This window comes from Balaenoptera musculus, chromosome 10 (genome assembly GCF_009873245.2).
Source record: "Balaenoptera musculus isolate JJ_BM4_2016_0621 chromosome 10, mBalMus1.pri.v3, whole genome shotgun sequence".
In the NCBI taxonomy this organism is placed as follows: Eukaryota; Metazoa; Chordata; class Mammalia; order Artiodactyla; family Balaenopteridae; genus Balaenoptera; species Balaenoptera musculus.
The window spans coordinates 10556923-10571814 of NC_045794.1; the positions used below are offsets into that span (position 1 = coordinate 10556923).

Below are 14892 nucleotides of genomic sequence, written 5' to 3' on the forward strand. Positions count from 1 at the left end.
CTGACTGAGGGACCCTCCCGAGCAACGGGGCTGTGTTACGGGAATGGCTTCTCACCTGCTTCTACTCTGTGCCTTTTTTGGTGGTGGAGGGAGGGGATATGGTGGTGGAGGGAGGGGATATGGTGGTGGAGGGAGGGGATATGGTGGTGGAGGGAGGGGATATGGACTAGTCTCCATTCTGCCTGGAAAGTGATAGACAAGACTAGAAAAATCTTGGAGAAGTGGTGGGTTCAGAGCAGTGGCTTCATCTTCATACTGACTTTTCTGACCTCTATACCAGCAAAAAAGAACCTGAGGGACGTGTCTGCTCCGAGCGGCAGATGTGGAAGGAGGAGTGAGAGGTATTAGGCCTATGATACAGAGGGGCGGCATTCTTAGATCTGGGGCTGGAGTGAGGCAGGCCTGGGACACCTGGACACGGTTGGGGTTAGAGGACAGATCTGGGCTAGCATGCCAGTGGGAAGGGACCTCAGAGGCCGTGAAGTTAACCCCCGCACACTGTGCTCCAGTCGCTGATACACTGTTCCAGATACATTGGCACCCATTCCCTCTGAGTCCTCAGGCTGATGGCAATAGTGTGCATTTGTGAGGTAGTCCATTTTGTTCTTGGCCCACTCTAGAAAATTCTTATTGGTGAGAAATCTGCTTTCTCATAGCTTCCATTCATGGTGCCGGCTTCAGCTCCATAGAATACTCTGAATGAATCTAATCCTCTTTCTACATGAAAGCCCTTTTGCTGGAAGCCTGGTCCCTCTAAAGCCTGCTACTCTCAAGGCTAAACAGTCACAATTTCTCATACTGTTCCTCATGCAAAATGATCCAGACCCCTCTCTTTCTTGATGTCTTTCTTTTTTCACTATACTTTGTCCATATCTCTTTTATAATATGGTACCCATAAATGAAAACAGTATTCTATTTGTAATATAACCAGTTATATCAACATAAGGAAATTGTTGCTTCTTTTGATATAGACTCTGTATATCTATAAATGCAGCCAAAGGCTGTGATAGCCTTTCTAAGAATCAGTTTTTGTTTATAACCCGTTAAAATACCCACGTCTTTTTTCCCTACTTCTTTCATTTTTTTTCCTTCCAGTTTTATTGAGATATAATTGGCATACAGCACTGTATAAGTTTAAGGTGTACAGCATAATGATCTGACTTACATACGTCATGAAATGATGACCACAGTAAGTTTAGTGAACATCCATTATCTCGTATTGATACAAAATTAAAGAAATAGAAAAAAATTTTTCCTTGTGATGAGAACTCTTAGGATTTACTCTCTTAACTTTTGTATATAATGTACAGCAGTGTTAATTATGTTTATCATGTTGTGCATTGTATCCCTAGTACTTATTTATCTTATAAGTGGAAGTTTGTACCTTTTGACTGCCTTCATCCAATCCTCCCTCCTACCCCCCCTCCCTCTAGTAACCACAAATCTGATCTCTTTTTCTATGAGTTTATTTGTTTTTGAAGTATAACTGACCTACAACACTGTGTTAGTTCCTGGTGAACAACTTACTGATTTGTTATTTCTATACATTTCAAAATGATCACCACGATAAGTCTTGTTACCATAAAATACCCACGTCTTAATTAATGGCCTAATCTTTTCTTCCAGATTTTGACCCATCTTCCAGTCTAAGACTTTCTGGAATTTTGAGTTTATCAATCAAACAGCATATTACCTATCGCTCTCAGCTTTGTGATAAACTTGAATTCTGTTCATTCAGGTCGTTGATAAGAATGATGAATAGGAATGAGTTAATAGCTGGGTGCTGTGACATTCCACTGAAACCTCCCTCTGGGTTGGCATTGGCCCTTTCTCGGGGTACACTGAGAACCACATTTCTTTATCTTGTCCATAAGAATCCATGATGATAAACTCTGTCAAAAGCTTTACTGAAGTCAAGATATCGATGTAGTCCTTATATTTCCCAACCAGTGACTCTACTCCCAAAAGAAAATCCTCTAGCGCAGGGGTTGGCAAACTATGGCCTGCAGTTTGTTTTCATAAAGTTTTATTGGGACGCAGTCACGCCTGCTCATTCGTGTATTATCTATGGCTGCTCTCACGCTCGAGTGGCGGAGTAGAGTAGCTGCTACGGAAACCATCTGGCTGGCAAAACGTAAAATACTTACTGTCTGGCACTTCACAGAAAAGGTTTGCTGATCTCTGCTTGATGGTGAGGTTGATAGTGGCCAGGCCAGATGTGTATGTCATGATGGGAGCACACTGCTTGCGCTGATTCTCCTGGGACCAAATGTTACTGGGCATTTCTGGGTGTGGGGGTAGAGACCGGGGGTCGGCTCTACTCTGTTTAGCTCTAGGCTAGAGTTCTTTGCCTCAGGAGACTGCTTGTCAGCAACAACTGTGCTTCGGAGAACTTGCCCGAGCTACCACCTAACAAGGGAACGGGGCATTGGCCCCACTTTCTAACTTCCAGGGAAGTAGAACGAAGTGGGCTTGGCTTTGGGCTTTCCAACTTCGGGAGGTGTTTCTGACCTCTTAGCTAATGAGGAAGCAATGACTATCTAGAGAAACGATTTGATTCGGGAACGATAAGTCTTCTATGGACTCAACCCCCGTCTTTCACTTCGTCAGCCAGATCTGTGCTTTCTGCTGGTGTCTGGCCGGACAGGGAGTCCCGTGGGCCGACCCGTGAAGTACAGCATCGTGGGAGTGGGGAACCTGATCGGCCCTCAGGTTTACATCGCCACCAGCGGGGCTGCCTACATCCTGTTTGGCTTTGGTAAGAAGCAAGGCTCATTTTTGCTACTGTCCCCATGGGTGTATGGTGAGGCCTCCCTGTGTGACGTAGAGAAAGCCTGGAGTCGGAAAGCCTCGAGTCACTGACACCAGCCCTCTGTCACCTCCTCTGCCCGGGCCCCCTGCCGCAGGGCACTCACTCTTCTCCAACGAGAAGCTCTGCCCAGCGTCCCCTTAAGCACTTCCCCCCAACTCGTTCCCTTCTGGGCCGGGCGGGCTGTGTGGGACCCATCCACCTGCCCAGGCTCTGGGTCTCTCGCTCCCATCCTCACCCTGGAAAAGTGCTGTAAAGTTCACCTTCTCCGTGTTGGTTCTTCTGTGCTGCTAGGAAATATCCAGGCTGTCGCCCTGCGGGACATTTTTGTTCAGGCCCAAAATCGAGACAGCTTACCACCTTCCCTGCAGATAGACGAGCCCGAGTGGGAGAGGCGGAGATCCATCAACCTGTCAGAGCTCATTGACATTTACAGGTGGGCAGCGATCTGGCCCCGTCACAGTGAGACCAAGTCATTGTCTGGCTGGGCTGGTGAACACGTGGGCAGAGGTTTGGGGGGAAAACAGTGCTGGCCTTCATATACCACCTTCTGATCTGGTTAAGGGGAGTTACAAGTGCTCTTCTCTTGGTGACATAAAGCGTTGACGTCTACGTGTGGGTGACCCTGGCGTGTGATCACTTCGCACGTAGGCGGCGAAGAAGGATATTCGTTTGGCGTGGCAGTCAGAGCAGGGCAGGGAGAGACTGGGGAACCTCAGGCAGGGAGGTAGATTGATTTAACACGACTGCTTGTAAAACCGTGCGGAAGGATTGGCCTTGCTCTTCGCCCGTATTCTTCTCTTAGTTGAAGAATCACTTTGGCAGAAGCAAGGGCAGCATCCATGAAATCTCATTTTTTTTTTTTCTTGTTTATTTCTTAACTAAAAGCATGTTGTTTGTTATCTACCATGGATTCTACTCATTTCACCCCAGGCCTGGGGTGAAATAATTATCTTCGTTCTTTTCCTCCCAGAAGCTTCAAATCATTTTCTAGCATTTTCTTAGGCAGTATCGCATTGTGTCAGTGCATTTGACAGATGTTAAATAGAGTAGTCCCGGTTGTACAGAGGGAGAAGTAATTGGATGAAGTGTATGGCGTGAGCAGCTGTCCGAGCTGAGTGACAGTTTCAAGCATCCTGTCCCGACCTCTGTCTCCTTCCCTGCCACTGTCCTCAGCTCTGTTCTCTTTCCCAGAGCATCCAGCGTGAGATGCACTTCTCCTGTCAGTTCCTTCTGAACTTGCCTGAATTTTCTAGGGCTCCTTGGTTTCTAAAGAAACCAAGAAAAGGAGATTCAACTGCAATTGCAGAGTGCCCTGCTTGACAAGACACTGGTGGAAGACAAATGCGAGGGTCTATACAAACACGTACGCCGAGAGGAAGAGCCAAAATAAGCAGGGCAGGAATCTCATCCAAGCCTGAGACTAACTGTCGGGGTCTTGTTTAACGCAGTGATGGGGTGGAGCTCCTCCAGGTGGTGAAGGTGCCGGATTCCAACAGCAGCAACCTCCTGATCACAACCAGACAAGGCCTCGTCCTGCTTCAGGGGCAAAATCTCACACCTTCCTGGACCTTGAGCCTCCAAGGCCTGCGCAGGTGTGCTTTCTTCTGTTCCACTTGCCCGCGTTTCAAAATCGCCCAGGATGATTGCTTGATATCTGGGGCTAGTGCAAGGGAAGGGGGCGGGAAGGAGTTAGGTTCTCCTCTTTTTCTCCTTTACTTGATCACTCACGTTGTTCTCACTTGCAGCCAGCCTACTCCTGGGTATTTCACGGATGATGAGACGTTAGACTTCCTCCTGCAGATACCGAATGGAGTTGGGATGAAAAAGGTAAAACCTGGGGACTCCAGATCAGTCAAAACATATATCCAGTGTAAACTTGGTGTCCAGCCCTGCGCTAGGCATCGTGAGAAATAAAAAGAACCTAAAATATGGTCTCTTCCTTCAAAGAGCTCCAAGTCTAGCTGAATGGATAAAATGAAAAGTCACAATGCAGTGCTAAACTCTACAGCATCAGAAGCTTTTCTAGCTGCCCTCCTTCCTATGCAGGAGTTCCTTCTGGATTCTCAATGTACAGGAGCCTTCTGAAGTCTCTTGATGGGGAAAGGCAGGTATACATAAATGTACTACTTCAGTACACATACTCCTAGATTTCACAGAAGGTGGGCTAGCCGGGGTGGCTGGGCTGTTACGGAGGACTTCATGAAGGCGGGAAAGGTGAGCAGAGCCTTGCCGCTGAACTGCGTTTCTAGAGGAGGCTGGTCAGGCAGGCAGGGGCAGGAGCTCCAGCTCCCTGAGATAGACGGTAGGGTGTGTTCCAAGGACACAAATAGGTCATTCTGATTTTATGTCAGGTTGTATATTGTGAGGATTTAATGACTGGATAGACAGTTTTCATTCCTTTAACATTACAGGTGGAATTGGAGTTTTTAAAATTTCCTTTTTTTTTTTATAATCGACTGAGCGTTTTGGTTTATCTTCAGCGTGAAATATGTATTTATATACGATTGTACCCTGTTCCCTGAGAGTGACTTCAACAAACACTTAATCACTGCCTCTCATGTATGCCAGGTTCTGTGCCAGGTGCGCAGATGATGGCTGTGGAGACACAGCATCAATGGGAACAAGCCACTGCCTCGTGTGGTTCAGTCACCGGGGTGCCTGTACCTCGTATGTCGTGGTAAGTGCTGGAACGGAAGTTCGCACGATGCCACGGGGACGTGGGGAGCAGCTGGAGTGAAGGGTGTCAAGAGATGCTTCCCGTCGGTTGGGGGTTAGATGTGCAGAGTCACGAGAGCAGGGAGGAGGTTTGCTGGATGGATATAGGAGGCTGGGCAGAGGGGCCTTCCTTACAGAGCGGTCAGGATGCGCTCAGCTGGTGGAGGGCCTGAAAGCCAGGCTGCGGAATTCAGATGAGGCGTAGAGCCTAGGGTTATTTAGTCATGGGTAGGGGACAGATCCGAGGACACAAGTACCACTTCGGGGAGAGTCTTCCAGCAGTGCTAGACAGGAAGGAAGCAGTGTCTGAGTGTGTTTCACAGGTAATTCAGGTAGAGACTGACATGTCCGTTGGCTTTCCCAGCGGGATGAAGGAAGAAGGGTACAAAAGGGGTTTAGTCCCTGACTTATTGGTGACCTTGGGCAGATGACACAGTCTCACCCAGCTGTAGTTTCTGCATCTGTGAAACGGGAGTAATAAGACCACTTGCCTTCATAGGGTTGTCGTGACAGTTAAATGGAATAATACGTGTCACTGGCTAAAGTGTTTTAGTGCAGTGTCTCTAGACTTCTTTTCTCCCCGAGACTAATGAAGGGACTCTTGGACTGCTAGCCTGCTTCCTCTCTGCTTGCTCTCGGCGAAGCAGAGTCTGATCCTGGGCAGAGAACGGCAGGCCCAGGACGCTGGGGGCGCAGGGAAGGGACTGTCGAAGGAGGTGCAGGGCAGACACACTGAGGACAGAGGCCGTGGAGATGCTGGGGCTGGAGGTGATGGGGGAGTTTCTCGGGGATTTTGGCAAAGGAGAGGCTGTTTTGTTCTAGAACTGTGCGGTGTGAGGTATTTGGGGTGACAGGAGATACAAGTGTTGCCGGGGATTATAAATCTAATCCCCTTAATTATCCCTTGAGAGATGCAACTAAGGAGTGAATTTTTCTCTTAATTTTATGTTTTTGTGCCTGTTCAGACTATGCTCTTTTAAATTTGAGACTCCCTTTGGGCTGAGCTGCACCTGCCAGGACGCACAGGACAGAGTCAAACTTGTAAAGCTTTTAGCACAGGGGACGGGACAGAGCTGTCGCCGAATCATGTTCCCCGTAATCGTGGCAGCTGCATCGCTGGAGGGAAGGGACGAGGGTCGGGTTTCAGCCCCTCCACGGTGGGATGGTTGCTCCGTCCAGGACTGTCCCGAACGCAGAATAATCGGCGTCACTTCCTGTCCCTGAGCCTCCATCCCCTCATCTGAGGACGCGAGGAGGCCTAGATGATTTATAATGTCCCTTCCCACCTGGGAAGGCTGCAGTCCATAAGATTCTATCTAGGGTCCTGGGCCTAGTTGCTATTTAACGCTCTCTGAACACCCCGTTGTTTGCATCTGGTAAGCTCCGCCTGTTAATGTATGTGTTATTTGCATGTCCATGGGTTTTTGTTTGGGTGCGCCTGTGTTTTCCGCTGTCTCTCTGAGGATGGCCTGTACTCACCGTCTTCTCTTCTGCAGGTGATGGTGGTGGATGGGGCCTCTGGCCTGGTCGCTTGGAGTTACAGCGTTCCGTGTCACACGGAAGAAACCCCAGCCACCTCAGCAGCCGCTGTGGACCGGAAGTCTGTCTTCCTCTTCTGGGCTGAAGGGCTGTCAGCTGCATCGCCCAATCCTGTGAGTGAGCCTGGGAGGGCCCCTGTGTCGCTTCCTCAGATGGCAGCAGCTCTCGGGGCTGACTGGGTCCGGAGGTGTTATTAGACCAGCCGCGCTTCCAAGCAGTTATGGGTAGAGACGAAACAGCCCTCAGGTGGGCAGGGCAGCAACCTGCTTCCTTCTGAGCTGTGCTCTGTCTGCTCTGCCTTTGCGCTGAGCAGTGAAAGCTGACAACGGCTCCCAGCTACTGGCTCCATGACAGTGGGAGGCGTAGGTAGAGGGTGAAGTCTAGACTCATATTAACAGCTGATTCCTATGTGTTGCAGGTGCTGAAGAGAAATAACCATGCCTGGTCTGCAGTGGGCAGGGAGGGTTTCATGGGGGCTGAGGCTGGGATTTGAGGTGAATAAGCTGAGATTTCGGAAATGGGCGGGGCCGCAGGCTGGCAAAGCAGAGAGGGGGGGACGCTGGGCTGAAGGTGAGGGTTCACCTGGGGGATCACGGGAGAGAAGCTCCAATACACGGAAGGCAGGTTTGAGAATGTCTTAAATGCTGTCCTGCAGCACTTTAACGGGGTTGAGGGGGCACGGGGCCACCTCTACAAGGTGCCTGGGGATTTTGAGTAAGACTCACCCTGATTGAGTCCAGTTAAACACAGCTGACCAGCACCTACTGTGTGCCAGGGACCTCGGGGTAAACTAGGAACAGTGCTGTCCGCTGCAGGAGAAGGCGGACGGTCCCTGGCGATCGGGTGGCCTGACAGAGGGGGAGTCCTGCGTTCATCAGCCCTGTGCTCTAGGACTTAACTTTTTTGGGCCCCATGCTCTTTATCCGTTAATGAAGATGCTAACATGGTCCCTTGCTTTCGGATCAGATTTCCGTAAATGGTTGTCCTAACTCTGCGGTTCCCTGACATGTGAATGTGGGCAATCTACCTAACATTTAACTTCCTGGTTTCCTCCTTTAATAAAATGAGGGGCTCGGATCAGATGACTCTCAAATGTAAGTGTCTATAAATGACCACAAAACAAAGACATATTACCAATGCTGTAATAGAGGTGCACATAGGAAGTTTAGATGGAAGCAGAAAGGGAGGGGGGTAGTCATTTTGTTGGGGACGATTAGGGAGCTTTTCTTTAAAGAGGTGGCATCGAGTTGGGGACCTCCGGACAAGAAATGTTTTAATGTGTGGAAATGGGCTCACGAGGAAGACGTCTAAGGCGGAATAAGATTGGCCAAGGTCAGGTAAAGTCAAGTGAAGCGTGTGCTCGTGTGCTTGTTTCACAGACGTTCTTGGAGCGTGGGGTGCGTAGGCATATAATCGTAGGAGGCCAAGGAAGGCAGATTGGGGTTGAAAGGCATAAGACCTTGGTTTTCACGCTAAGGAGTTTGGGCACCATGCCATAGGCAATGAGGAGGGAGTTGGGCTATTTTCTTGTCATGTTAGCTGAGCCGATGCTGGGGTCCTGAGGTGTGTGGGAAAGCCCTCTTCTGCTCTGTGACAGTGGTGGGAGCGCACCGCGAGCTTCCCGCACACGTGTCCCCTCCTCTGCCGACAGTGTGGAAGCAGGGCTGACACTCACTTCAGTTGTGTCGAGCGGGGGCTACTCTTCATTGCGGTGCGCGGGCTTCTCACTGAGGTGGCTTCTCTTTGTTGGGGAGCACGGGCTCTAGGCGTGCGGGCTCAGTAGATGTGGCACACGGGCTCAGTAGTTGTGGCTTGCGGGCTCTAGAGCGCGGGCTCAGTAGTTGTGGAGCACGGGCTTAGTTGTTCTGTGGCGTGTGGGACCTTCCCGGACCAGGGCTCAAACCCATGTCCTCTGCATGGGCAGGCGGATTCTCAACCACTGCGCCATCAGGGAAGTCCCTGATGTGCATTTTTTTCTGCCATCGGGGGTCAGGAGATTGACACTCAGGCCTTGGAATTTTTATTTTACGATTAGTGAGTTCTGTTTGGTCCATTCCTGTTTATTTCAGGAACAGATAAGATCTTTGTGATTTTTTTTTTTAGCCTGACTCTTGCGATTGGCTTCAATATCCAGTGAAAGCAAATGTCTTTGGCTCAATATTTTTTTTTATATGCAGATTTTGCCTCCACGAAGCCCCCCCGCCTACTGTCGGGGAAGAACTTGTTCCTAATACTCCATTGGCACCAGACTGCGAGGGCCCCCATCAGTTTATCTCCTGGGGCATGCCGATTTCCTTTCTTCCTTTCTTTTTCTCATGAGGGAGAAAGCATTTTCTAGCTCTAGTGGTTTGAAGAAGTTAGTGTTTAATCAGTGTTTTCAGCTCTTTGAAATGACATGTCTCTCATATGTGGGAGTTTCTCTCAGACACACCCTCACAGTTGGGATCGCAGGGGATGAGTGATCGCAGGGGCTGAGTGATCACCACCGTCTCCACCACCCTTTCATCTGAGTGACATCGTACGCTAGTGTGTGGACTGACCTTTGCTCTCACTGTTGCTTGTTGTCAGGATGTCGTCCCGGGAACCGAGCCACCCAGCCTTCACCACCTGTACCTCCTGCATCCAGCCTTCCCCTCCATTCTTCTGGATCTGGCCAACGCCACCGGCACCGTGACGGCTTCAGAGGGTAAGTCCCGGGGACGGTGGGGTCTGTGTACACAGAGGAGGGGAGGGGATGTGCTGGCCGTGGTGAGGGTGACTCCGTCGTCCCACCGAGGGGAGGGTGTGTGCCTGCAGGTGACGGCAGGACGCGTGTGCCGAGCTGCTCCCATGCATTCCCCCTGGTGGCCCTGGTGCCCGGGGCCATCGCCTGAGAGCGCCCTCTGGGGGCAGCACCCGGCTCACGGCGTGAGGACCCCCAGCCTCCAAACATGCTGGCAGCTGCGGGGCAGTGTTGTCGCATCCCCAAGGGTCCGCGGGGCTAAAGTTTCAGCAGGTGTGTGCTCAGCATCGGCCATACACCAGGTGCTGTGCCCGGGGCTGGGAATACAAATCAGACGAGTTTCTCGACCTTGTAGGAGCTTAGCACCTGGAATTCACCGCAAAGGATAAAGCAGAGGCAGGATGTTCCCTCAGGGCATTCGTTTAGGCTCAGTAGAGACTTTCTTTGGACTAAAGTGCACATGACCATCGCATAGAGACTGGCGCCAGGAGTAAAAGGGAAAAAGGAAAATCACCCGTAATCTGACCGCTCATAACCGCCGTTAACATCTGGAAGTGTTCTACTTTATATGTGCATCTAAGTAATATCACAGAGCAAAACGGGGATCACATCTTAGAGACCTGTAATGCAAAGCCCTGGAAAGTCGGCCACCGCAGCTGGTCGGGGATCGTCCGATGGTCCCTTCCTTGGAGGGTCCCGTCCCACACTGGCCTCTGGGAGTCTGCAGTCCTGCTGGGGCCGGCCAGGCCGGCCATGGTTCCTTTCTTCACTTCTTTTCCGTATTCCCTTGCCATTCAGAGACTTGCTGTCTCCTTACAAACTCGTTTGCCTTGAAGGTGAGGTTGGTGCTGTGGCTGTGGGCCCACTGGGCTGCACTGGGAAGAATAGCTCATCTGGAACCTGCAGGCACTCCTGCCCACTGGCTTTGTGCGCAGCAGGGCCGCGGTGGGGAGGCGTGAGTTTGCAAAATCCTGTGACTGGACCTAAATGACCTCTTTTTCAATAGTAGCATAAATTATTATTCAGTGAACGTTACGTAATGGTAATTAAGAATCGAGACCATTTTTATTACAATACCTGGTTTATAGATGAGGCAAAATAAACACTGGCTGTGTACATAGCTTATGCCACCAGGTACTGACAGTCTAGGAATTCTCAGAATTTCTAGTTTGTTGTACTCACTTTTCTACCAAGTTGTCGCCACAGTTGGCCGTTCCTCTCACTTCCTGATCTGGGGCTTTCTTAGAAATAGCTTCGGAGAAGCACAGGTACAGAGGCTGAGAATTTGCTGCTTTGCACCCCTGGGCACCCATTGTCTAGTCAGTGCCTTGCGTTGATCAGGTGCCCAGTAAACTTCTATGAATTAGCGAAGGAGGAAATGAGTGAATGAATCCAGTTGCCGAACCAAACCACTCTCCTGTTAGCTGAAGTTTTCTGTCCTTTTTAACTGCTCTTGTTTTTGTCTTTCCTCAGTTGGGATCAACGACCTCTGGAAAGATGCCTTTTATGTTACCAGGACAACAGGGCCAAGCTCTGAAGGGCATCCAGCACCCCTGGTGGTCAGCAAGCTTAGTCTGCGGTGGGCACTGATGGAGGGCCAAGTGGTCCAGCTAAGGGAGACCACCCCCAAAATTGGCCGCGGGGAGCTGCGAAGATTCCTCTCTAGGATAAAGTTCGTTGACTCTCCCTACCAGGTGAAGAGCTTGTGAAAGAAATGTTTGGTTACTACTGAGGGTTAAGACACATACTACCAACCCCGAGTCTGCTCTTTAGGAGATTTGGGGAGTGGGAGCCTTCTCGAGTAGCCGGGTATCAGGAAACAGTTATTTTCAACCAGTGTTATTTTGTAAGGGTACTTCATGACCATGAACTACTGCTCAGTTGTTTTGAGCTGGAAATGGTACCATCTCTCTTAGGAGACATTTGGAAGTGTGGACTCATGGCTTTTACTGTTACTTCTGGCCCCTTCTGGGTAAGGGCTCGTTGTGCCAGCATTGTGCAGGGCTTGTGGCAGTTACACACCACGAAGAATTATCTTGCTCAAGATGCAACCCTCCCTCCCACCCCTCTGAAAATACTACGGTCTAGTTCAATGTTCAAGAGTGTATCATGGAAAAAGATAAAGTCTCTGGGCCTTTCTGGAGGGACACTTCCAAACCACTGGGGCTAGACAAAAGCACAGGAAAATAGAGGGATATTCTGACATTTAGGGTCCCTCCATGTCTCTACCGTGAAAAAAATTAAAGTCATTGATACTTGCACTTTTCTCCCTAGATCTAGGCTGCTGGACTCTTCAGTTTCAGAAGAAGTGAACTGAATGGTACCGTCTCTCTCCAGCTGGAGAGGACGACTTCTGTCACCCACTCCACCACCTCTGCGTGAAGGTTGCCAAACACTTTGGAAGGCACTTGGAGGCCTTGGATAACAGCACGATCCGTTTGGCTGGGGTGCTGCCCTTCCAACCCCCTAATTAACCCCTCCTAGGTGTTCTGTGTGGATAGTTTGGAAATGTGAGTCTTGTGTTATTTTTTGTGTGTCTAATTTATGAACCCTTGCTGGGAAATTCCAGTGAAGTCCTTCCCTGCAACATTTTGTTGTGTGTTACGCCCTGATTGTGTATCTCTTGGTGTGGTGATGAAACCTTCTCTAGATAAGTATGTCCTAAGCTCCAGGGACCCAGGTTCTCATCCGTCCGAAACACATCTGGTTGGTTTGGGCCTCTTGAGACTCCCAGATAGCCTACCTCTGACTCGGAGGGCCCCTCAGCATTTCTCCCCTCCGTCTCCCCCTACCTGTACCTTGGCTGCAGTAGCAAGAAAGACTGACACGGGGGTGGTGCGGGCCACCCAGAATCCTCATCTCTTCCTTGTTTTGTGGCTCCTGTCTCCTCTCTCCTCACATGTTCCTTCGCTCTGTATTCAGTGACCATAACAATAAGCCTGTTCCTATCAGAAGGGGAGCAGGAGAAGTTTAAACGCCCCACCTCTGACAAGGTCCATAGGTTATGACATGGTTCGGGTGGTTCCTCCAGTCATGACCGTTCCTACCGTGGTCACTTCGGACGTGCTTAGGTGTGCACCGTCCACAGCTTAGAGGAAAACTCAAGTCAGGAATGCCTGGGGCTGGTGGCCTCATCCCCTTTATCTCCACCCTGCTTTCTCAGCACCTTTTCCTAGTGGGCGTCCTCCTTTCTGCCTCTCATGTTGCTCTCTTTTATTCAGGGATATTTTTGCTTTGCTTGCATGAGAGCAAAGCTGTTTCTGGACTTTGGCTCCTTGAGTCCAGCATGCAACCATTCTGCCCTGTACCCTCCCTTCCTTGTAGAGCCTTTGAAGCAGAGTATTTTGAGAATGTGTCTGTGTAAATACTATAGCTTTTATGAATGGAGTAGTTCTTTGCGATTATCTCCAGAGCTTGCTTCTTCCTTCTTCTGTATGGATATGTTACTTTATCAGGTTCTCCCCTAAACTTCTAGGTCATTGTTTCTATTTTGAGAAAATGTCTATGTAAATACTATAGCTTTTATAAATGGAGAAGTTCTTTAGAATTATCTCCAGAGCTTATTTCTTCCTTCTTCTGTATGAATATGTTACTTTATCAGGTTCTCCCCTAAACTTCTAGGTCATTGTTTATATAACAGAGAATCGCTGTTCTTCTCGAATAATTTTGATAGGTCATCCCTGAGTGCACTCAGGTTCTCTCTTTACTTGAGCCCGTGTCTTTTTAGATTGTGTTACTAAAGAGATTCCAGAAAATCGGGATGCCAGATTTAAAAGGGTATGTCTGAATTGCCCATTGGTAGGCATTGTGACGTAAAGGAAGGTTGGTAGCCAGAGCTGTAAGCAGGCATGTTGCCTGGCCTGGAGACTGGCCTTGCCAGGTTTCTGCCCCCTTCCCGCCCCCCGCCCCGCCGCCTGAAGTCCCTGAGAGCAAATTTGGTTTCAACACTTTGGAAGGCACATGTGGGTCCAGCTTATTGTGAACTTGGGAGAACAATTAGGAGACGCCCAAGAGTATGGGATTGATTCCAGATTCACTTCTAGGGTTTGAATCTGCCTGGGTAGAAGGGCGTAGGATCTAGTTCAGTCTAATAGAGAATTCTAAGGACTGATTCATAGTCAACCGAATACCTGAAGCCTGAGTGGCGGCCTGGGCTGGGCCACCTCGTTCTCTACCACATGGAGGCTTTCAGAGCTGCCAGCCGCTTTAGGCAGGAGTCAAATGCCAAGTTGTTTACGGAGGATCTGGTTTGGGAGGACTGTTTGGGGCAGGAGACTATATTTATGCTGGGTGAGTCCCAGAAATACCTAAGCAGCAGCTAGGAAAACAGCGTCCCTAAATTCTTTGTGGTGTGTTTGCAGACTAGCTTCACATAGATTGTTTGGACTCTGACCGGTTTGAATCTCTCTTGCTGAACACAGGACGCAAGCTCTAGGTTTCTTCTTCCTCCTGCAGCCAGTATAGGGGGAGTAAGTGGTGGCCGAAGATCGAGGAAGCTTCACCTGATCGGTGTGGGTGCTGGTCTCTTGTCAGGTGTGTCCCTAAACTTCCTTCTCCTCGCAGGCAACCCCCCAGCCAGACGTCAAAGATAGGAAGTGCTCCTCTCTTTCGGGGTTGCCAGCGGAGCCAATCAAGCACTACTTAGAGAGTATTGACTTCAGTGAATGCCAGGGTGTTCCACTCTCTCCTCTTTCCTTCCCGTACAAGCCCTCTATCCTAGACGATATCCTCCCCACCCCCAGAGGGACTCTGCTGCCCCGTCTAGTGTGGTTGCCCCCCCCCCGCGAATGTGAATGGCCGCCCTTATTGCCTGTGTTAAAGAAGAACCAGCTGGTACGATGTCAGGAAGCGCTGTTTAAAATGTGAATCGTTACCGAACAAATAAACACTGTGTATAGGAGCATACGTGTGTGCTGTTCTCATTCTTCTCAGCCGTCAAGGATGGTGGGTTTTCCCTGACGGAAAAGAGAAAGGGCGAGTGGATGGATGCACTGGTCGCTGGGGAGCCGCCATCCTGTCTGCGTGGCCTCAGTGGGCCGTTCTGGGGGTGGCCTGTCCCCGCAGGCTGCAGGAGCCTTCTCGTGTGCCCTAGTCTCCTGATGGC

At 49.9% G+C, this 14892-nt stretch overlaps 1 protein-coding gene across 1 annotated transcript in view; it reads left to right on the forward strand.

The window, feature by feature from the left end:
• FAM234B (family with sequence similarity 234 member B) overlaps positions 1-14690 on the forward strand; it is a 36569-nt gene extending 21879 nt beyond the window's left edge. Inside the window, exons 6-13 of the mRNA XM_036866938.1 lie at positions 2611-2758; positions 3104-3245; positions 4261-4404; positions 4558-4639; positions 7024-7179; positions 9635-9752; positions 11262-11482; positions 12063-14690. Of these exons, the coding sequence (XP_036722833.1) occupies positions 2611-2758; positions 3104-3245; positions 4261-4404; positions 4558-4639; positions 7024-7179; positions 9635-9752; positions 11262-11482; positions 12063-12068 (1017 nt within the window). The 3' untranslated portion in view covers positions 12069-14690. The remainder of the gene's footprint in view (positions 1-2610; positions 2759-3103; positions 3246-4260; positions 4405-4557; positions 4640-7023; positions 7180-9634; positions 9753-11261; positions 11483-12062) is intronic.
• The last annotated feature ends 202 nt before the right edge of the window (positions 14691-14892 follow it).